At 32.7% G+C, this 24,079-nt stretch overlaps 1 protein-coding gene across 2 annotated transcripts in view; it reads left to right on the top strand.

Annotated features, from left to right (window-relative positions):
• LOC118197274 (uncharacterized) overlaps positions 1 to 24,079 on the top strand; it is a 212,984-nt gene that overhangs the window by 126,006 nt on the left and 62,899 nt on the right. The window contains exons 3-6 of one of the 2 annotated variants that reach the window (XM_085806614.1): positions 6,225 to 6,278; positions 13,484 to 13,588; positions 17,173 to 17,277; positions 20,374 to 20,466. In XM_085806614.1, the coding sequence (XP_085662740.1) occupies positions 6,225 to 6,278; positions 13,484 to 13,588; positions 17,173 to 17,277; positions 20,374 to 20,466 (357 nt within the window). The remainder of the gene's footprint in view (positions 1 to 6,224; positions 6,279 to 13,483; positions 13,589 to 17,172; positions 17,278 to 20,373; positions 20,467 to 24,079) is intronic. The other variant, XM_085806615.1, reaches the window with a different exon arrangement.

Raw genomic sequence — 24,079 nt, 5'->3', positions numbered from 1 at the left:
TTTCCCTGAATATAATAATTTCTGTGAACTTCTAAGAACTGGTTGCTGTGTAGGTATCATTTACTAATTAATTTGCTTAACTGTTCATTCAAGCGAAACTGATAACATTTATATAAGTCATGTGGTAGTAAAATAATTTTATTTTTAATTCATGTACTGTTACTTCTACTATGCTAATAAACCTGTTTGAAATATGTTTTACAAAATTATATAATTTAGTATCATCTCTGTATATTAGTGGTCATTTTAAAACATTTTGAGGAATTATTATTATTCTATAGCAGACTCTCGCATTCAAAGATTCTTGTGCATCTTTAATTCAAACTCATTTAGCAATAAAAATGAATGGTTTATTTCGAAAAAAAAAAATGAGGAGAACAAACGTAAAGCGAAAAAATGTGAGCTGCTCTTATAAATCAGAGTCAACATCTGTATCAAAGACTAAAATAAAAAGCTATTATACAATAACAAATTTTAAATAGTAATTTTTTCATTTTTTTCAAAACACTTAATGAAAATGTGAATTTGTATTATTCTGAAGTCCAGACGTAACATGCTATAAGGAAAAATACAGACTCTGTTTCTTCTTATCCTTGATTACACTTGATTCTTATCCTTGATTGGTCCCATTTACACTTGATTGCTTGAATGGCGTTACCTGTAGATCTAGCTATGTAGCGAATAGTTTATCCAACAGATGGCAGTATCTGCCAAGCTCCTTTGGTAATTGTCATTGCGCATGCGCAAGCGGAGTGTAAAAAGAAGTATGTTATTAGGAGAATGAGCTTTCGTTAATAATGTTGCTGCGCGTTTTCGCTGTGTAAATAAAAGTATATTTTTATATCATAGATGTTCTTTACTCTCTAATGCGAAGCACTAGGTTAGTGCACGAATCTCTTCTGATTCAGAAACCATTTTCAAACCGTGGATCACCACAATAAAAAGTGGCGTCCGTGACAGGACGCATTAGTTAGGTAAAGGACACTTTTGATGGTTTAACAGCAGAAATGGAAGCCTTGAAAGTAAGAAGAATACCACTGCGTGCAGCCTTCACGAAAGCATATAATAGCCTACATGGACATTTGAATGAGTCAGAATTGAACAGTGATGTTCTATTATCGTCCCTGGAAATTCTGGAAGATAAAGGAATTCGACTACAACAGTTGGATGAAGAAATATTGGATCTCCTATCAAAATCGAAAGAAGTCTCGCAAGAAGAATATACTAAAGAATTTGAGTCATGTGAGACTTACAAGGAGAAATTAATAGCAGCCAGGATGAAAGTGAAGCAAATCACTGTGAAACTAGAGAAAAATTTGCTGACTCATGCATCGGTAAATGAAACCAGAACTGTTGATTCAAGAACAACGGCAACGAATTTGAAGCTTCCGAAAATAAATTTGATTGAATTTACAGGTGATCCACGACAATGGTTGAATTTCTGGAATACCTTTAGTAAGATACACGAAAATCCAGTGCTAGATGATCATTTGAAATTCGTATATCTGATCCAGGCTACTGCTGCCAAATCGAAAGCACGGGAAATAGTGCAGAGTTTCCCGACAACTAAAGAAAATTATCCGAAAGTCATCGAACATTTAAAGAACCGTTTTGGACGTGAAGATATTCTTATACAAGTGTACGTTCGGGATTTATTGAATCTTGTGTTGATAAATAATAATGCAACCAAAAAGGACTTTGCGCTATCATCGTTGTACGACAGTTTAGAAACAAAACTGCGTGCTCTGGAATCTCTCGGTGTGACTGAAGATAAATACGCTAGTGTTATTTTTCCGTTAGTTGAATCTTGCCTGCCCCCTGACATCTTACGCGTGTGGGAGAGGGAACGGGAGAGCTCGTCACAACAAGGTAAGAGCGATCTTGAATCTATTCTTCTGTTTTTGAAAAATGAAGTGATATCTGAAGAGAGAATTAAATTAGCGCGTTTTTCTTTTGATAAAAGTAGAAAATCTAAAAGTTACATTAATGATGAGTCTAATATTCCTACTTGTAATGATTTGTATACAGGAGACAAATTTAAAGAAAATGCTCCTATTAAGAAAGTTGAGGAATCGTGTTTATTTTGTGATAAGCCACATTTAACAGAAAAATGTTTTAAAGCTAGTACGCTTACATATCAGGATAAAAAAGATTTAATATTTAAGAAGGGTTTATGTCTATTATGCTTGAAGAAAAACCATATTTCTCGTAACTGTAAGTCCAAGGTTAAGTGTTTAATTTGCCAGAAAAGGCATTTGGCAGTAATGTGTCAACAAGTTCCTTCTCAATTGAAAGAGACTAAACAAGTAGAGCCTGTGGCGAAAAATGAGGTCAATGTTTTGGCTAGCAGATCCGCGAGCTCCGATGTGTTACTACAAACATTAATCGTAAGGGTAAAAAATGGCAACAGGGAAAGGATAGTCAGAGGGATTATAGATACGGGTTGCGAGAGAAGTTATTTAACGAAAGATATTACAGATTCTTTGAAATGTAACAGTGTTGGTGAAGTGAAATTAGTTCATAAATTATTCGGAGGTGTAGAAACAAAAGAAAAATTGCATTCTAAATATATAGTTAATTTGAGTAGCCTTGATAATAAATATGTATGTAGTGTGAATTGTTTAAGTGAATCTGTTATCTGTTCTGATGTTAAGAAAATACCTAAAGGTCCTTGGTTGAAAGAACTTCGTAAATTAAATATTCAAGTGTCAGATGTAGAGGGTAATGCTCTCGAAAACGAAAGTGACATTAAATTGTTGATAGGTTCTGATATTGCTGGAAAATTATTCACCGGAAATATTAAATGTTTACAAAGTGGTCCGGTCGCGATGGAAACAAGTTTGGGATAGATTTTAATGGGTAAAATTCCAGCGAAGGAATCTTCGGGTATAAATGATTCTCTTGCATGTGTTTCTTTATTGCTAAACGAAAGATCAGCAGAAAACTTGTGGAAGTTAGACGTTATTGGTATAAATGACCCAGTTGAGTCTAAAAAGAAAGCTGAAATTCATGAGGAGACCATGCAATATTTTGAGGAAAATTTGAATTTGGATTCAGACGGGAGATATGAAACTGCATTACCTTGGGTACTGGACCCCTCTCGCTTGTCTAATAATAAAACGTTGGCAGAAAAACGCCTGACTAATACGCGAAGGAAATTATTAGATTCGAATCAAATTAAAGTTTATCAAGAAGTATTTAAAACTTGGTAGAAGGAACGAATTATTGAAGAGGTAAATGAAGGCGAAGTAGATAGAGAGCACTATTTGCCTCATAGGCCGGTTTTTAAAGAATCTAGTGAAACTACGCGAGTAAGGCCAGTTTTTGATGCTTCGGCACACGCCAAAGGAGAACTTTCCTTAAATGATTGTCTTGAGAAAGGTCCCAACCTAATAGAAATAATTCCAACATTGTTGAATCGTTTTCGGAAATATCCTCTTGCAGTAATTTCAGACATTGAGAAAGCTTTCTTGCAGATTGGTATAAGAGAGAAGGATAGAGATTATTTGCGTTTCTTTTGGAAAGGTGCAGAAGAAGAGAATACTAAAATTTACAGACATTGTCGCGTGGTTTTTGGGCTTAACTGTAGTCCATTTTTGTTAGCCGCTACGTTGAACTATCATTTAAATCGTGCCCCAGATCAGTTTGCAGTTACAGCCAACATTTTGAAGGAGTCCTTCTATGTTGATAATTGCCTGACTAGTTTTAAGAATGTTGAAGAATTGAATAGATTTGTACTAGAATCGAGAATGTTATTGTCACTGGGAAAGTTTAATCTTAGAGGATGGCAGTCGAATTATGAAACCGAAATAATTCCCAATTCTAAATTAGATACATTCGTTTGCGTTTTAGGGTTAAACTGGGATTTGAAGGATGACACTCTTTCCTGTAAAATTGAGTCACTAAAGAAAGAGGAGATTGTCGCGAGTAAACGAACACTCCTTTCTTGCGCGCATAAGTTATTTGACCCAGTAGGCTTCCTTTCTCCCGTTACCCTGTTTCCAAAGGTGATATTGCAAGAGTGTTGGAAATTACGATTAAATTGGGATCAAAAATTGCCAGAACATTTAGAAAAGAAGTCCATACAATGGGTAAAGGAAATGAAACTGCTGTCTGATGTCAAAATTCCTAGATGGCTTAATATTGACAGATCGGTTAACGAAGATGTAAGTCTTCATGTTTTCAGCGATGCCAGCACGCATGTCTATGCTACCTGTATTTTCCTAAGAGTGAAGACCGAAAATAAGATTTATTTAAATTTTGTGCAAGCACGCACTAGAGTTAAGCCTTTAAAGAGTATATCCATTCCTCGTTTGGAATTATTATCCTGCTTAATCGGAGCACGCTTGGGACGTATGGTCTTTTCAGATTTGAACATGCCAAATTTAAGAACATTCTTCTGGACTGACTCAACAACCGCTTTGTGCTGGATCCAGCGAGACGTACGGTGGGGAACTTTCGTTTGGAATCGTGTCCAAGAAATCAGAACACTTACAAAAATAGAAGATTGGCATTACATCCCTTCGGAGCTGAATGCCGCCGATCTCCCTTCTAGAGGCTGTTCAGTTAAACAGTTTTTGCTGTCGAAATGGTGGGAGGGCCCATCATGGCTGTTAGAACCAGAATCGTCATGGTCAAGAGGCACCGATTTGCCGGACGAAGAGATCATAAATTCAGAAAGGCGTAAATCAGTATTGACAACTCTTAACAAAGATTCTAAACCTGACAATTGGTATTACAGGTACTTTTCATCCATAAAGAAAATTGTACGCATGTTAGGTTGGATTCTTAGGTTTTACTTTAAATTACGAAGAATTACAAACGAAACCTCCAAAATTTCGTCAGTTTCGGAAATTGAAAGAGCTGAGATAACTCTTATGTTATTGGTTCAAAGAGAATCATTTAAGAGTGTGAACGATGATAAAATTAAAGACCTCAGACCTATAGTTGATCGTGATGGTTTGATCAGAGCTAAAACCAATATTTCTTATCGCGACGATACTGATGACTTTAAGTTTCCTGTAATTTTGCCATCTGATCATGCAGTAGTAAAATTACTAATAATGAATGCACATAATGAGCTGCTGCATGCTGGTACTTCTATGGTGATGTCTCATTTGCGGGAAAAGTATTGGATCCTCAAAACTCGTAAGACAGTACGAAACTGCATTAGAAAATGTGTTAAATGTCAAAGATTTAAATCCAAAAGTTGTGATGTAACTCCAGGAATTTTGCCGAAAGATAGAGTACGTGATGCAAATATTTTTGAGATAGTGGGTGTCGATCTGGCAGGACCCCTCTACCTTAAAGATGGTCGAAAAGCTTATATTGTTCTTTACACATGTGCGGTTTATAGGGCCATTCATCTGGAGTCAGTAACATCCTTGACAACTGAAGCTTTTTTCCAGTCATTGAGACGTTTCATTTCTCGTCGCGGAAGACCATCTATAATATACTCAGACAATGGCAGTAATTTTAAAGGAGCGGAGAGCCTTCTGCATACAATTGATTGGGAGAGTCTGCGATCAAAGACCGCTGAGCAAAGAATTCAGTGGAAATTTATTCCTCCTTCCGCACCTTGGTGGGGCGGTTGGTGGGAACGTTTAGTTCAAATGGTGAAACAGATTCTGAGAAAAGTTCTAGGTCGTGCTGCCCTGGATTACGAGGAGTTGCTTTCAGTACTATGCGACTGTGAGAGAGTAATCAATACTAGGCCACTTACCTACGTGTCGGAAGACGTTGAAGATTCATCCCCATTAACTCCAGAAATGTTCCTGCGGGAGATTTCCAAATCAGGAGTACCTGATATCGATACAGTGGATAAGGAAAAACTGAGTAAACGAGCTAAGTATCTACAAAAGGTGAGAGAACAACTTAGAGCAAGATTCCGTGTGGAATATCTAGGACAGTTACGTCAGCAGTCAATTAAAACCTGGCGCGTGTCATAAAGCTGCTACCTGGTCGTGATGGACAAATAAGACTTGCTGTCATAAAAACAGAGACTTCTGAGTTTCTTTTTTTCTTTCTGAGTTTTGAGAGACTTTTGAGACCAGTGCAAAGACTGTACAGACTTGAGCTGGATAACCCAGTCCAAAAGAATATGACTGAAAATATTCCTATGACTACCAGCAGTGGTAGAACTGTGAAACCAGTGATACGTCTGTGAAATGTTTTGTACTTGTTTGAATACTTTGTAATAATTTGATTTATTTTTATTTTTCTAGGTTTAGTATTATCTGTTACTATGTCTAGAAAATTATGGAATGCTGCATCTCCAGGTAAATTTGTATTTCAATTTAATTAGAACATCTTGGTAGGCATAATTTTATACTTCAATATTGTATACTGTACTATTATGCATATATTATACTTAACAGATGTGTGAATTTACCTCCCAGTAAATTCAGGTGGGAGGAATATGTAGCAAATAGTTTATCCAACAGATGGCAGTATCTGCGAAGCTCCTTTGGTAATTATCATTGCGCATGCGCAAGCGGAGTGTAAAAAGAAGTATGTTATTAGGAGAATGAGCTTTCGTTAATAATGTTGCTGCGCGTTTTCGCTGTGTAAATAAAAGTATATTTTTATATCATAGATGTTCTTTACTCTCTAATGCGAAGCACTAGGTTAGTGCACGAATCTCTTCTGATTCAGAAACCATTTTCAAACCGTGGATCACCACAAGCTATATGATAAGGCATAAATCACTCGACTGTTAACATAAACCAGCTGCTGTCGTTATCGTTTAGTATCTTGAAATACGACTTAAATGACTGGTTTTGAATAGCTCGATTATCGATTCTAAAAAATAGAAGGCGGAACGGGGAACATTTGGAAATTATATATCTTGTGTTTGTTCACGATCGAATGATAACAAATTTCGTTGCCAATTAACATTTTTTAAAGGATATATCACAATACTTAGAATATCTACAAGCGAAATTTAACCCATTAGCTTGAAACATATTATTAATGTTACCGGCAACGTATGAAAGCCAGCATTATATAGAATAAATACCTAAGCATTTTATATAATGCCGAAAATTGGCCGACAATGTATGGAACGATTACACTTCATACATTTCCTAGATGTATAGAATACCAAATGGCAGATCGGCAAAAGTATGAAATACGTCTTCGATTCATTTCGAATATCCCATATATTTAATACATTCATGCATAACCCACATGTAATCTATACATTTAATATATTCATGCATAACACATATATAAGCCCTACATTTATTACATTCATCCCATAATTCGATACATTGTTTTCTTTAATAAGAAACAGAACGCATTGTTTTCTTTAATAAGAAAAGCGGCCCACCAGCGGCCGAGCGGTAAAGACGCTGAACACTGGTACTTCGGTCTGAGGTTCGAATCCCGCGAACGGGCTTTTCGTGGTTTTCCACATGTGTAACGTGTATACGAGCCAGTTTCCCTTAGAAAGTCCTCCACGGAAGGCATCCCTCCCTTTAGGCAGATAGCCCTCGTGTGCTTTGCCATAACTGAATAATCCAAATCCAACAAGAAAAGCTTAAATTTTGCTTTTTACAGCTTTTATTTTTAAGTATTTTGAATAAAGGTTTTTTAATGGTATGCTTTCTTCCCTTTTTCAAAATAACATCTGCATTTTTAAGGAATGCACGTCTTTTAAATAATAGCCTAATCATCATCTTTTGCCTAAAAACGCAAGGTAGTCTATGAATTGCCTAGGTATTCTATAGAATACTGAAGTTTGATAGCTAATGTTATCGAAAACAATTATACCTACATTCTTACTCATCATGTTTATGTATTAAATAAAAAGTGCTAATTTTATTTCAATAGAAATGTTATCACCTTCGCTGATTGTAAACTGACATGATAAAAGAGTTAAAAAAAGGAATACAATTAAACGTTTGCTATTTTATTTACCCATTTATATTATTACTGTTATTTTTTTATATAAAACTTATATAAACCTAGCAGTATCCGAATGAAAAATACTGCTGACTTGCACAGGAAGCTCTCGTCCGAATCGAATTTTGACGAACGGCTGATTAAATTCGTGGTTTTCTCAAAGCTGAGTAACATGAATATGTTACACATGAATATTCTAACCACTGGTTAAAATTATCTTCTGCAGAGGTACATCCATTTCCTTATATAATTAGTCCTGGCGTAAAGTTCCTCAGCTGATTAAAAACAATAATAAACTTGCTCTCGTCTTATACTTTAAAAAATATATTCTTTTTCTGGGCAAGTATTTATTTATTTTGTGTTCTTGTTAGTTCATACTTTATTGATTCAATATTTATTCAACTCTAATATTGCTACTTAAGCTCATCTGCTTCAGGTGCTAAACGTCAGTGACGGGTTGCAGTGAATATTGAAGAGATCAATTTGAAGTCTCAATCTTGCATTGCCTTTACCAGATATGAAGTAGGTGCCGCTTAATGTAATCACGTTTGTCCACGGCTATCTTGATCACATTAACTAAAGGTTAAGATTAAAGGAGGAGAAAAAATAACCTCCAGAACAGCGATGGAGTTTCACTAATTTAATATAAAGATATCAAGAAACATGTAAATAGGTATTTTCACAGCATTTTAATCAGGAAAACTGTTCATAATGTCTTCAATGCAAAACTTCATTTTGTAACTGTATTTACAGTTTCTGGAAATTATTTGACCGGTGCTACACCCCTAATCTTAATACTTAGAGGTCATCCGTCATTGAAAGAAAACATGCCAATATAAAGTTTAAAAATAAGTAAAAAAGAAACTTAAGTTTGTAGAGACATTACGTTATTTCGAAACAGGGGAGTTGAAAAATAAGCAATGCCATCGCCGAAACTCGAACCACGGACCTCTTGAATACACGCCGAGCGTGCTGACTACTACACTTCGAAGGCATGCTAAGAAGGCAGGAGAAATACCTTATACGTTTGGCATAGATGTTTGCAATGGAATTCTTTTCTCTCTGAGGGAGATAAATTACTTCCCACGTTATTATTATATAGTATGGATATTTTATTTTCCCCAGGGAAAAGAAAAATTCTGTATAATGTTTTTTTCGAAGAAGGAGTCACCTGGGTCCGATCGCCCTCAAAATCAAAAGCATTACTCAAAATTTTGCCAAAATAAGATTACACTTTTTCTAATTTTAAATGGTCGAGGGAAATCGAATCCAAACAATTTGGCTCTTTCAGTTACTTACGTGTTGTCATTTCTGTGTGATTCTTTAAATTTTAATACTTTGTTAAAAAGATCTTAATTGGCGTTTATTTCTACGTTAAAATTTACTTAAAAATAACCAGTGGTTCGAGTTAGCATTCTCATTCTTGCACTAAAAGGACATTTTCCTAATAATGAAATAACAAAGACGCAGTGTATAGAGAACGACCAAACAAGTAATAGTATGTTGTCTGTTAGTTTGGTAAAACTTAATTAAAACAATCAACATTAAATCTGTTTTATTTCTACTAATGTGCATGGTACATTTTTAGCCCAAAGGGCGTTAGCCTAGAAGGGCTATTAATTTCGTTTTGTCATTTTGTGTCTCGAAAAATTTAAAAGACTGAATCACTTTTCATATTGCTGCCACCAAATATTATCGCCCTCTATTATATTTAAAGAAATTAAATAATGAAGAATCTGAGTAAATGTATGTATGTCTCTGGCATTGTGATAAAACAACGGTACCTAGAGCCATCCAATTTTCAATAACGTAATCCTGCTGCGTATATGGGCATTTGGATACACAAATTTGAAATTTGTTTTCTTATCTATTTCATATATTGCAAAGCATTTATGAGTTTTTGATTAAAAACTCAACAATTTCAAAGCGAGCAATGGCAAAACTGTAAAAATAAATAAATAAATAAAATCTGAAGGCTTTCAGATTTTACATTACGCTGAAAGAGGCGTTTTTTTTAACGTTTTGTGTGTTACCTTTATTTATTAAATACCATGTTCTTCGCATTTAAACCATAAAATCCAGTTCAACAGCAATATCGCGAAAAACCATAAAATTCAGTTCAACACCAATATCGCAAAAGAATTTTAAAATGAGCATATCTTTAGAATTTCCAATGCACAGTCTTCCGCGCTGGAGGAGATAATTTTTTTTTTTTTCCGTACAATATAGTCATTGCTCCCTTTGAAATTGTTGAGTTTGTTAATCAGAAATTCGTTAAAGTGTTACGAAATAGGAATCGATAATAAAACAAATTTCAAATTCCAAATTCGGGCTTCCAGATACCCATATTCAGTGGAAGATTACGCTATTCAATATCTGATGGTTCTAGGTACCGTTGTTTTATCACAATGCGAAAAACATATATACATTTATGCATATTCTACATTATTTAATTTTTTAAATACTACACAGGGCTCTAATACTTGGTGTCAGCAATTTGAAAAGTGAACTTACATTTATAATCAACCAACGCAAAATGCCAAAACGAAATTAATAGTCCTTTTGGGCTTTTTTTTTTTTTAAAAAAAAAAAAAAAAAAATTCTTCTGCCTGCGAGACTGTGCATCGGGAAATTCTAAATATATTCTCTTTTAAAGTTATTTTGTGATATTGCTTGAATTGAATTTTAATTGAATTTTATAGCTTAAGTGCGAAGAGCATGATATTAAGTAAAAGAACGTAACACACAAAACGTTAAAACAACGCCCCTTTGGGCGTAATATAAAATCTGAGAAACCTTAATTCTTTTTGGGGGGAGGGGCGTTTTTTGTTTGAGTTCTTTGTTTGTTATACAGCATAAAACTTTCGTTCTCATTAAACATCTTAGCCAGTTTATGTTAACACTATTTCAGTCCTCGCTAACTTTTACCAATTTATTAAGTATTTACATTTTTTTTATAAAGAGACAATTCGATGTGTCTAAGGGTTACATAGTTTTCGTTTTGTCAGAAATTCATCACTCAGACTACAAAATATCCGTACTGTTTTCAGATTCTCATTCGTGTTGTTTTAAGCCTTCGAACAGGAAATTTGAAACAAAAACTAATCGTCATCCTCTAACAATACTCATGAATGGCGTGAGGTGTTAAGTGTGAACAATGCTTTTGTATCAATTTCGTATCAGAGACATAAACAATAGACACTTTTCTGGACTGTCGCCGATTCTTTAGACACACGGGTACGTTGTCCTCACCTATAGTCCCAAAAGTTCTTAATGATAAAACATTTTTTGCTTGCTTGGAGCATGTTTCGAAGCTTTGTTTCGTTTACAATAAATATATATTCTTATTTTAATACGCTTCTCGCATGCGTAGCTCGCTCTGAAAGCAACATTTGTTTAAGTGTTTCTTGTACTACTGATTCGATCAATTGAAAAGAAAAAGGAAGATGTCGGAAGTTTATAAAGGAATACAGCGACAGTTGTTCCGGACTGATTAAAGCAGTAGTTTTTTAGATTATTAAAAACTTCCTGAAAAGTTAGTTGGTTCCGTTACTCTTTCTATCTACTCCGTGGATGAATAATGTTGCGGAATTTGTAGCAGTCCTTTTTGGTAATAATAAAAGTTTAATAGTATTTCAGTGAATATTTAGCATTTTCTAAATATACTAAAAACTTATTTTCCTCATCGGGAGTTCTCTTTTGCATCACTGGTGTCTGAAAATGTAGATTTCTGTAAAAATAAATTGTCAAACTAGAATTTATTAAGAACAAACACAGTTGTTCCCTTTTTCCAATCATTGATAACGCACTACTAAGCCACTAGCAAGTAAAAATAATATCAGCAGTTCTATATAAGTTGATTAATTAATTACCATGACTATATAAGGAATTATCTAATACGCCCCCCCTTGGGAGCTGTCCTGGTGTATTTGGTTAACACGTCCAGCTAGTAATTTGAAGATCCGTGATTCAAATCCCAACGAAAGCCTATTTAATTTCTTACGTTTCCTGGCTCCAAAATATCTAATATCTTTAAATTTATATCTTCCTAATGTCATAGGTACTTTCGAGAAGAACTTTTGGTGAAAAATTGTCTCTATTTGTTTTACACACGGAGAAATTCATCAGATATCTATCTATGTAGCTAGTTGTTTTTTAGCTTCTGCAAGGTGAAGCCAGAGCCAACTATTACACTCTGTTCCTTAAAAATAGACATTACAAGGCCCTTTTTACCTTCAGAGCATAACTCATAACCATGGCAACGACTGCTGGGAAGAAAGAAAAAAATCTCCCTCTATGAGATAATAAAGATACACGTTACGACTAAGGAGAGGGCTTCTAGGACTTTGAAATGTCTATTTTAAAGTGACATTTCAATGTCTTTAACCCTTTCCAGCACGCTATCTTTTAGAGTTGCAGTTTTGATTAAAAAAAAAAAAAAAAAAAGTAGGCAGTCTAATTAGGCCTAAAGGAGTACACAAGTACAATTTTGTGAAGATAGCACTTATCGTTTTAATTCTGTGGGTGTGCCCAAAGTGGGCACACTGATTGGAATAGAGCTCCGAAAAGAGTGTTGAAACGAGCATTGTTGTCAATGAACTGACCGATGAGATGCGGAAAAACAAAGAATACAGACTCTCAGTTGTCCTAGATTATCGGTGAGCCCGGTCTGGGCACACCGTTTGATTTTAGGCAAAATTTCAAGGTAAAAATTTAAAACTAATATAGAATAAGGAGATTAGCATACAGCCAAAAAATAACATAGAAATTTCTTTTCAAGCAATTCCTTTTATACCCTAAAATATCTGGAAGATTTCTTTGAAAAATGAGGATCTTAAAAAACTAAACATGGCTAAAATATATGGACTGGTGTGTATTGAGCTGCCATCTACTATAAATAAAGAAGGTTCAAAGTAACATATAAATCCTTTTTCATTCAATTTTTCTGTGCGTACAGAAGGAAATTTTTAGGTGTGTCCAGACCGGACACACTGTGCCGCAAAGGGTTAAAGTGACATTTGAAAATTTTAAACTGATATTTGAAATGTCTATTTTAAAGCCTAATAACGATGAGTACAGGCTATAGTACTCATCGTCATTAGGCATTCGTCGATCGACAGGATATAGGAAAGTTACGGTAACTTCTTGTAAGTTACGGTGATGTCATTTCCTACATTATTTCTCTATAAAGTAAGCTAACGCCATGCAAGTATTGTAGGTTTAACGCATATACCACATGATTTTTCAGCGATTTTTTGAACAGGGTAAAACAATAAAGTAAAACAATAACAATAAGAAGAAACAATACAAGGTTGTCATATCCTAGAATGTAATTTTCGTATATTTAAAACAATTATAAATTTTACAAATGTACGTTAAAACAAAAAAACTGAATTATTTCCCATAAAATTTTCTTTTAAATCTAGCAAACAGATCTAGCGTTACATTTTGTGCATGAATTTAGAGTCCATTTTGCGATTCTTCTTTCAGTAAAATACTTTTCTTATTTAATGAGATGTGTTAAATTGAATATTTACGAAGCATCTTAAATGATGTTATAATTATTCGTTTCTTTCAGAATGCAATTTGGCGGAAGAATTCCAATGTCAAAACATTCACCAGTGCATACCGAAGGAGCGATATCACGATGGCTGGCCGGACTGTGATGACGGCTCCGATGAAGGTAAATTTAGTGTGCTTCTAACAACTTCTAACCTTGAAGAAAAGAATGAGAAAATAAAACCACGGTGCATTTAGTAATTAACATAAATTATCCATCATGCATTTGTCACCGCACTATATTAATGGAATAACGTAGGCGAATATCCGGAAAAAAATTTAGAGAAAAAATGGATGGATGTAGGTCATGGTTATATTCACATAACGTCATTGTGCATTTGAATAATATATGTCCACGATGTTAAAATTTAAGTAGTAGTTACGTACATATGACGGAAACTCCGTTTTCTCAGGAGAAATAGCGTACTTATGTTGAAAGTATATTGCATGCTGATGCTATAGCGGAAGAATTACTTTTGAATGAAAGCGTCAAAAATTATTACTATATGTGATGTAATTTCTAAAACAAAAATGAACTTTTTCTCTGTCATCTTATAACATAATACTTTTTTCTATTAATTAAAAATGAGTCATCGATTGAAAGTTTATAACATGTGTATAATCATAATAATTTCTTAGAAAATAAAAGGTAAAAGGACTTAACCTTTTAATCGATCTTCTTTCTAATCCAAAGGCATATCCGGGAATGTTTATTTCATTCATCGATGCAGTACTCACAGAAAGAGAGAGACTTCTAAGATAATAAGATATTTAATTTACAATCACATCACTAAACTAAAATATATATGTATAACACAGAAGGATTACATGTTTCACTCAAACGTCCGTCACGAGTTCTCAAAGTTCAGTTAAAAAGGTTCTGTTTTAGTTTTTGCTGCGCGCATGCGCAAATCACGTGGTTGTCGGTAAGAGTTTCAACAACATGAGTACTTTTTTGATTGTGCCGTCATTGTAAGATCATGATTTTTAATTTCATTTTTATTATCTTTTAAAAATCAGGTATTATCATAACGCAAATTGATGTATGAAATATTTAAACAGTCATAAAAAGGATTCAGAGCAGAAATGGTGTAACTCCATATTGGATGGCTTTTAAACAAAAGGCGCACGTATGAAAAATTTAGTAAAAATAACGAGAAAAAGGCCATTTATGCGATTCGTTTTGTCATTTGTATTGAAATTTAATAAAAGTTTTCAAATCTGTAATTTCAGGCATATAAAGAAAGGTATCATTTTCAAGGCTGCAAATTATAGTGGTCCTCAAAATTATTTAATTAGTTTTGTATACTGATTAACGTAAATTACTCGAAAGGGCAAAATGAGTGAATTTATGTAGTCTCTACAAAAATATCAACTGGAAATTATACGTGCAAATAAATTGAAATCTCAGAGGTAATTTTTTTCATTATGCATTTTGCGTTTTCACCAAGAACAAGTATATAAGGAAATATGTAATTGTTTTGTTTAATTCCTGAAATCAGGTAAAGTATAAAAATTCACACGAAATATCGAAAAAGCTTATTGATGGAAAAGATTTCTTTAAAAAAAAAATTAAGTTTGCTTGCAATATAAGAGGTTTATATGAAAATGTTAGGAAATCAAGTTTCATATTTCTAATACTGCATGGTAGACACATCAGAATAAACGTGATTTATTAATCTTGCTTATAAATATTAAATAAGTAAAACTAAACAGAAAAAAAAATGTACCCCGTTAATATTGTTACCCGCTAAATTAATTGTCAAATACGTTTCGAAGTACAGAAATTCTTCATATTATGAAGATTAAAAAATTCATAATTTATAACTGAATTTTGTATTATAAACATTAAAACAAGATTTGTTATCTATGATATTATGAATTTCCGATAAGTTGTCGAAAATTATTTATTGTATCCAAAATTTAAAAAAATGTATTCGAAATGTTTTAAATTTCGAGGAAACAATTTTCCGTAAATATTTTTTAAAGTTTCATTTATTTTATAATGATTTCATATTGAATTTTTCTTTCTTTGTTATTTTTTTTTTCCTTTTTCTTTTCTTTTCTTTTTTTTGGGGGGGGGGTTCCCTTAATTATTATACATTCCTTTATATTTATTGCACTTTTTTATTACTTGCATTAAATATTTACTTTAATATTAATCAGATCCTTACTTTAACCCCTAAAAGTTACATTCTCATTGTTATTTTTACAAACTATAAATTCCATTGAAAGATAGTTAATTATTACTGATTGATATTAATGCATACTGAATGTAAATGTTCCAACGTCTAACACAGTTTTAAAGAGTGATAAAATTTAGACTTACCGAGTTTTACGTCAGTTTCAAACCAAACGCCTCGGCTTTGTGAGAAACAAGATTTGATATCTTTAACTTCCGTGGCAAGATATGTATTAATAAATTACTTCACATTTGAAAGAAAGAGGCTTTGTCTGTTTGCATCTTAAAATGAAATATTATCAGTTACGTTAAAGTAAGATTAAGTTTCTTAAATTTTTAAAGATGGTATACATTTCTTGCATATACTGGCTGATCCAAAATCCACAGACATCAAATTTTCAAAAATCGTGGGTATTCGAAAATGAATATTAGCTGCAAATTGTTTCACTGAATGACACTGAAGTAATATTACTGTATTCTATTACAAGTAATACATTACTTAAAATTTCATTTGCAGCCAAATCTTTAATTTTATTAACCGTTTGTTTGGTGCAAAATGGAGATGAGTTTTCTAAAGCGGAAAGAATTTTTGTGATTGGGCTTTACATCGCTACACATAAATTTAATTGCGATGTCACATTTCTCACACTCTTTGCTGACGATTATATTTTATACCTAACTCAGAAGAAAGGCTTCCATTTCATTCTTACGGTAAACGCTTCCAATTTCTTGAAATCATGTTACTAAGCGAAAAATCATTCTCTTATTAGTTTTATGTATAAGATATTTTCTCCCTCCTTCCAGCATGCCTTCGGGGTGTAGTGGTAGCACACTTGACTGGAATTCAAGAGGTCCAGGCTCCAATCCCTGCGAGGCCAGTGCACATTTTTCACGTCTTCTCCTTCAAAAAACCTAATGGCTAACACATGAACATTTTGGAGGGCTACATTACACGGTTCAAAAGTTTTCTGTGTGTTCTTCTACATTGCGAAGTAGTGCTTAATCATAAGAATTTGTTTCTCTTGGGAAAAGATCATCTCAATATTGCGCCAAACAAACGGTGTTTAAAGTTAAGATCATAAACTACAAGTTTCAAGTGATTCATTACTTGTAACAGTTTATGGGTGTCATCTAATGAAACAATTTACCATTAATATCCATTTGGAATTTCCACAGCTTCTGAAAATTGTGTGCTCGATGTTTAGATCACCACGTATTGTCTTAATTTAAGCTCTTGAGCTAAATTAAGACACGTGTCTTTAATGTGTTTTTGTTGGAGAACAAATATTCGTTGCAGCTACTTATGTGTCTGACAAATGTATTAAATGTTAAATGATAGATATCCAATCTATTCAAGATAGAGCGGAAAATAGAATAATAATAGTAATAATCGTAATTAATGAACAAACAAAGTTACTGAATGAAAGCATAGTATCAATCCAACTTTCATGTCCAGTTTCAAATAGCAACGCCCATTTCCTACTAACAGTGCAAAAATTATAGGCTTGTTTTTTTCCTCTTTCCAGAATGTGGTCGAGGCCAACACCGCTGCCGCTGCGGTGTCCCCCACTGTGTCGATGGTCATAAGGTTAAGGATGGAGTCAAGGACTGCGAGGATGGATCGGATGAAGGTTTGGAATGTTTATTTATCTTTATATAAGGATAATACACTCACAATTTGCATACATATATAATTGTCTTCAATATTTTGTTTACTTTTGAATGATTCACCACCTTTACCAACCGCATTATTACGAAACGCTGGAATTTATTGCAATCTAAGTTGCAAGAACGATAAACGGAAAAAGTAGGAAAAATCAGTTTGATTTCATACACTTCGTATCTCTATTAAGTAAAATACGTAATACTCAAACTTTCATATGTCGTTTATAAGTAAAAAAGCTGGTTTAAAATCTAATACGCTATTTATCAGAAGAAATATACAATAGCAACCAGGTATTCGTGGAAAATAGGTACCACGCTCGTATTAGAACGAATGCTATATAAAGCGGGACATTAGCGTAATATGCGTAATTATGGATATGTTTAATTGATAAATTTGTAAGGTATTTTCTCGCTCCTACTGCATACCTTTGTAGTGTAATTGGTAACACGTTCGGCTAGCAGTAGGAGTTCGAATCCTGGCGAGAGCATTGCAGGTTTTTCATCGACAAACCTAATCACTCTACAAATTATGCAAGCGACTTATTATCAACATAGAATAATGTAATAGTAAAGTATTCTGTGTACAATTATGCATTATATTGTACTGAAAGAAATAATGGAAAACAAGTGCAATAGAATGCATTCCGTTTTGTGAGTATGAACATAACAGATTTTGACGTTTTAACTTAATGGGCAAAAGTGATCGAGAAATGAAAATATGCAATTCTTAGACTGTCTCAAACTTGCTCGCCGCTTGTAACCCCCGAAGCAGTTTTATGGGGCCCGCGCAAACCTTTTTATCATCTATTTATTACCAATACGGTGCCAAAAGGCCTCGGATGGATAAGATTATTGAATCAATAAATTAAAACAGTAAACATTACTCGCGGACGAGCTCTGAATCATCGAATTTGTTGCATCGCGTTAACAAACTGGAAGTATAGAGAAATTGTTTAGTGTAACGAGGGGAGGTAGTTACGTTCGAGGAACTGCACTAAAACAGTTTTTTTGATTTAATGAATGAAATGAAATTTTCATGACACAAAAATAAATAAATAAAATCTTCGAAAAGCTATACAATCACACATGGATAACAAATTTAGCAATTCTTGTTGATTTAACCGGACATTTAAATATTTTCAATAAAGACTCTCAGTAATGAAATTTATGAATTCGTTAATGATCTCATTAACGAATGATTTAAATATTCTTAATAATGAAAGGATAAACAGATTATTGACATGTGCATATTTGCATTAAAACTTTTTGTCTAACCTCTAAAAATTTTGCCTTTCCTGAATTCTGCCACCTAGTTCTACCGCACTAGCTCTGCCTATATGTATCGTTCTATTGAAGGTTTCCAGTTCCCATATAAGCATACCGACACCAGTAAGCAACTGACAATCAAATTTAATAAAGTTGTAAGAAATTATCGCATTTCCCCCGTCTGTTCTGTGTCTGTGTACGTGGTAGTAGGTTCAGCTGTCAGATGGAAGATCCGTGGCTCGTATCTTTTTTGCTCCAGAAAAAAATCTAAAATCTCTATTAAGTAATTAAAAACTTAGAAATAATGACGAATTACTGACAATGAAATAATTTAGTACAGATGAATTTACAGACTACGGCAAGCAAATTTGCGACTAAGTTGCTGCAACATGTAAGTAGTATTCAACTTAAAAAAATTGTCCTTTTAGAGTATTTTATTTGAACTTCGTCTTTTTCTGTTATAAATGGAAACTCCATGGAAAAATCAACGAATCCACACCTTCTGCAGAGTATCGAGCCTGAGAGGGAGTTAATATTTAATGACTTTATCCCTTCGGTAATTATTAGTCCAAAGGGGCTTTGTCCCTTTGAACTATTGTTTTCGTTTTGCGATTTTGCGTTGAATCACTACAAATGTCTGTTTCACTTTTCAAACTGCTGCCACCAAATGTTAGAGTCCTGCATTATATTTGAAGAAATTAAATAATGAAAAATCTGCATAAATGTATGTATATTTCTCGCATTGTGATAAAACAACGGTATATAAAACCATCGAATTTCGTAATCCTCCTACGAATATGGGCACGTGGAAGACCAAATTTGGAATTAGGAATTTCTTTTATTATCGAGTTCATATTTTGTAAAATTTTAACAAATTTTTGATTAATAAACTCATGTATTTCAAAGGAAGCAATGGCAACGTTGTACAGAAAAACATTTTTATCTCCAGCGCGCGGAACTGTGTATCGGAAATTCTAAAGATGGGCTCATTTTAAAATTATTTTGCGACATTGCTATTGAACTGAATTTTATGGTTTAAGTGAGAAGACTATGATATTTAATAAATAAAGGTAACACACAAAACGTTAAATAAACACCCATTTGGACGTAATTTAAAACCTAAAAACTGCAGGTATTTTTGGGCGGGGTCGTCTTTAAAAAGGTAATTTGAAAAATCCATGTGTAGTGAAAAAATTAAAATCTAATACCCCACTCTGCTATATCAGATTAAAAGTTAACAGTATTATTCGTTATCGATGATAAAAACTGCTACAAAAACTGACAATAATGTTCTTAAAATGTTTGACAACGGAAGTCCTCCACAGTTGCAGTAGGAATATACTCAAGTTATGAAATAACGAAGTCCTTAAGGCATCTGAGATTTATCACCTGCATATCCTGGGACAAAGTAACTTAAATAGCCATCCTCCGGAAGTTAAATTACGAAGTCCTCAAAACATGGGAGAATTATCATCTTTAGGACATCTTCGCATATCCCGGGACATAACGACTTAAACAAGATATCCTTAGGCTGTTAAATCATGAAATTCTCAAGACATCTGAGAATTAACATCTTCGCATATCCTGGGACATAGCAACTTAAAAAGACATCTCAGCATGTCCTCAGGATATCTTATAGTCAGTATATTCAATCTGTATCTCAGGATGTTGTGACTTAAACGGGACATCCTGAAAATGTTCCGTGTTTGGCAAATGCATTTACGCAACTAGTTTAAAATTAATGAAAATGCAATATTACCGTCAATTAATTTCGAAATAATGCATTTCATTTTTAGCCGATAATATCAACAAAACAGCGCCGTGTCCCGACGAAGGGCGTCTTCAGGATTTGCTCGCCGTTGAGAAACGGAGGAAGAAAAGACAAATACGTAAGTATTCATTTTGTAAATACTTTGCTGTTTGATGGTATATCAAATATGTTTTATAACAAAACATAACTGTGAAATTGAAACAATTTTCGAAATTTTATAACATACCAGTACAAAATAGACCTAAATACTTGGCATGTAAATACTTATTGTTGATAAAATTTAAAATAGAGAAAATTTCACTTTTGTCTTCCATATATATGTCTTATACATTCTATAATTTGCTAAAAGGGGGGAAAAATCCTTTTCCGCTTAAAGTTTTTTCTGTTGATAATCTTGGAATCTTGGGGGTGGGGTGGGGAGAATGAAGGGGAATGACAAATTTATGAGTCATGTAAATCAAATTCAAGCACATGGAACTTACCTGCAGAACTGATTACCTTATACCATGTTGTTATATATTTTTCAGTAGTTTTTGTGTTAAAGAATAATTTACACAAAATTGCATGCATGAATTCTATAAGCACGGCAAACAGAAACAAAAAATCTCTTTCTAGACACTGCTGATATCTGTTAGCTTTCGAAAAAATGCGAAAGATTTATTAATAAATAGTTCATAAAAGTAATTATATTCACTATTAATTAGGATTTAAAACTTCTTCCTTACGTGCATGTAATCCATTCTTCATACCATCCCTTTAACCCTTTGACTACGAATTAAAAAAAAAAAAAATTCCCCCGTTTTCTATCCAAGTGAACAAAATGTGTCCTAAATAAGGTAAATTTAGTGGGATTTATATGTCCAGTTAATAGTGAAAGGGTTAAAGAAGAAACTTTTTGTATTTGACTTAGATTTAGACAAAATTCTCAATCGATTTCGAGGGCAAACAGCTTCCACTTAGTGGGATCCCGTTAGTAGTCAAAGGGTTAAAACTATAGATGCAAACCTTATTTTTTAGTTTCGCTAATCAAGCCTGAAAACGAAAAAGAACAGGAATGCCAGATATGATAACCATTTATCAAAATGTACAATTCTTTACTTTTTTGTTTTGTGTGTCTAAGAAAGCAGGAAAAGTTGTCACGAAATACGATACTTTCAATTAATTAATTAATATTAATTTTCCTCCCGCATGTTCTATTTTCACTGAAGCCAGCTTCTTGAATTCATGATTTGCCTTAGAGAACGTCTTCTTTTCTTCGGCAGCATTGCTTTGTTAAGGATGGTGGTGGTGGTGGGGGGGTAGTTAAATAAAAAAAAATATTTTAGCTTTCATTATTTTACGCCAATGTTTATGAAGAAAAACATGCATTTACAGGTGTTATACGGATAGCGGTTGAAAAAGACTACTTCTTTTTGACCTTACCAAATAAGCAATGTGTACGACAGAAAAGCCTTAAGAAAATTTCTAATCAAACCTGCATTAATGCCGCGAAATGGAATGCCTGAAATAGAGAAAGATTTAGACCTTACTATTAAATTAATCTTGAAGTTTATGAAAGAAATATTTTGAATAATTTAATTCTAAAATTTATTGGGATAATAGAGTGAGCAAATTTAGTGTTCAAATGCTGAAGAACAGAAAAAGCAACAAACATTAAAAATGTTAAGATTCGTGGCGCCATCTATATTTAAAAATAAGTAACCTGATGTAAAGTTTTATTTATACTTCACACGTTGTGAAGAAACAAATTTACAAGTTTATTTTATATTAATTTCTGAATATTAATAGCTATTATCTAGACTCTTAGCAATTTTAAATTTAGCATAATGATAATACGTACTTTTCATGTTTATAATTAGCATTACACACATGCTTTACTGTTTCATTTGAAATAAGTGAATAAGTTCTTCATTACTAACGGTATCTTATTCGCAGAGCAGAGGAAGAAGGTAACTTATAGAAATTAAATAAAAAGTAGCATTTTAATAAATAAAAAATAATATTATTAAATAAAAAATAAAAGTATTAAATATAAAATAGCATCAATTCTATAAATAACAATATGTAATACTTCAATTCCAAAATAATACCTCCAATTACACTTTATTTATAAAGTGTGGTTTGTAGGCTTATATATTTAGTGTGAAATGTAAAAATGATTTATCCCGATACAACTCATATGTTTGTAATAAACCTGAAAGAAAATTATTTTTGAGTATTTCTTAGAATACAGAACATGTATATATGTTTTCTATTTTAATAACTTTTATATTTTTCTTAAATTTACAAACTTTTATTCTCATTCCAATTTCGTTTCTGTTGTATTGTTTACTTACACCGGAAGGTAATATAATTTTTAATTTTTTTATACTGGTTTATGTATTAATGCTGCTATTAGAATTGATATGATTAATATTGAAATTATATTTGTATTAACTCTAATATTAATTTTATATATGAATATTTGTGCTTTAATATTATTATATCGCTCTGTATGCTGAACAATATAGGCTTGCAGCTAATGCTTTGAAATGCAAATAGACGCTTAGCTTAGAATATAATAATTTTAATACTTATACACTATCGCATCCAAACAGGCAATAAATTCTTATTTCATGAATATTCCACCGACATTATTATACATTAAAACAATATTTGACAAGGAAAACTATTGGTTTCTGCCTATTTTTATTTTAGCCTGAAGAGAATATTTAACACAAGCGTTTTAAATAATAAATTCATACACTTTCCATGCTTACTTTATGAGCATATATATAGAATCTAGGTAAAGCGTAAAACGAATTGAAATAATTATTCCTTTGCTTTTAATATTTTCAAATTTAGGCATAAATTAATTTTACTTTTACAATCTCATATTATAAAAAAGGTTCCTGTTTCTTGAAACAAAATTAAATTGACATATTAAGAGAAAACATATAATAGAAAACAGTAGTATTGTTTACAAATTAACGAATAAAACAAGAAAAACTAAAAACAACAAAAAAGAAACTTTAAATTAAGCTAGATTTTAAATAAATCTGGGTATACATTTATTAAAATCTGCGCTAGTTTTTCTTCATTCTGAATTTTACACTGATACGTTTTGCTTCCAACTACAGTGTCTTAATTATTGTCTATTTCGTGGTGTTTCTATTAAAAAAAAAATTATTTAATGCAATTTATGGAATCATTGATAAATAAATTAAATGTACGTAATATAATTTATGAAATCACTCACAAATAAATTGAATTTTTAAAAACAATTTATGAAATCACTGACAAGTCTTGCAACATATTTTGAACTATGTTGAGCTTTTAAAAGTTGTAGCTTAACGAACTACAGTGTCTGTCAGTTTCGCAGTACCTCCCCACTCAACACTTTTTTCAAATGTATTCTAACGCACACTTTTTGCTTCATCATAATCTGAATGAAATCGGCGTTTCATGTAAATGCATTGACAATTAATATTCTACTTAAAACTGTGCAGTAAAACCTGTAACATAGGCATAATATAATTTATTATAACAACCCTCAGTGCGAATACGTAGGACGAACCTGACGGAACGCTTTAGTATGTAAAGTAAAATACACTTTATTCTGAACATACATTTAAAAAACATTATCTCTCTTTGACGAAGATGTATGCAAATAAAACAAACATTCACAAATGTTTATCACTTTTTTGTACATATATGTGGATGAGAGAAACATTAAGAAAGTATATAAAATT

The sequence above is a fragment of the Stegodyphus dumicola genome, chromosome 12 (genome assembly GCF_044657685.1).
Source record: "Stegodyphus dumicola isolate Sdum_Otavi_A_Nest chromosome 12, ASM4465768v1".
NCBI classification, from domain to species: domain Eukaryota; kingdom Metazoa; phylum Arthropoda; class Arachnida; order Araneae; family Eresidae; genus Stegodyphus; species Stegodyphus dumicola.
Note: the sequence above shows the minus strand (reverse complement) of the source record. Positions and strands in the feature narration are given on the sequence as shown.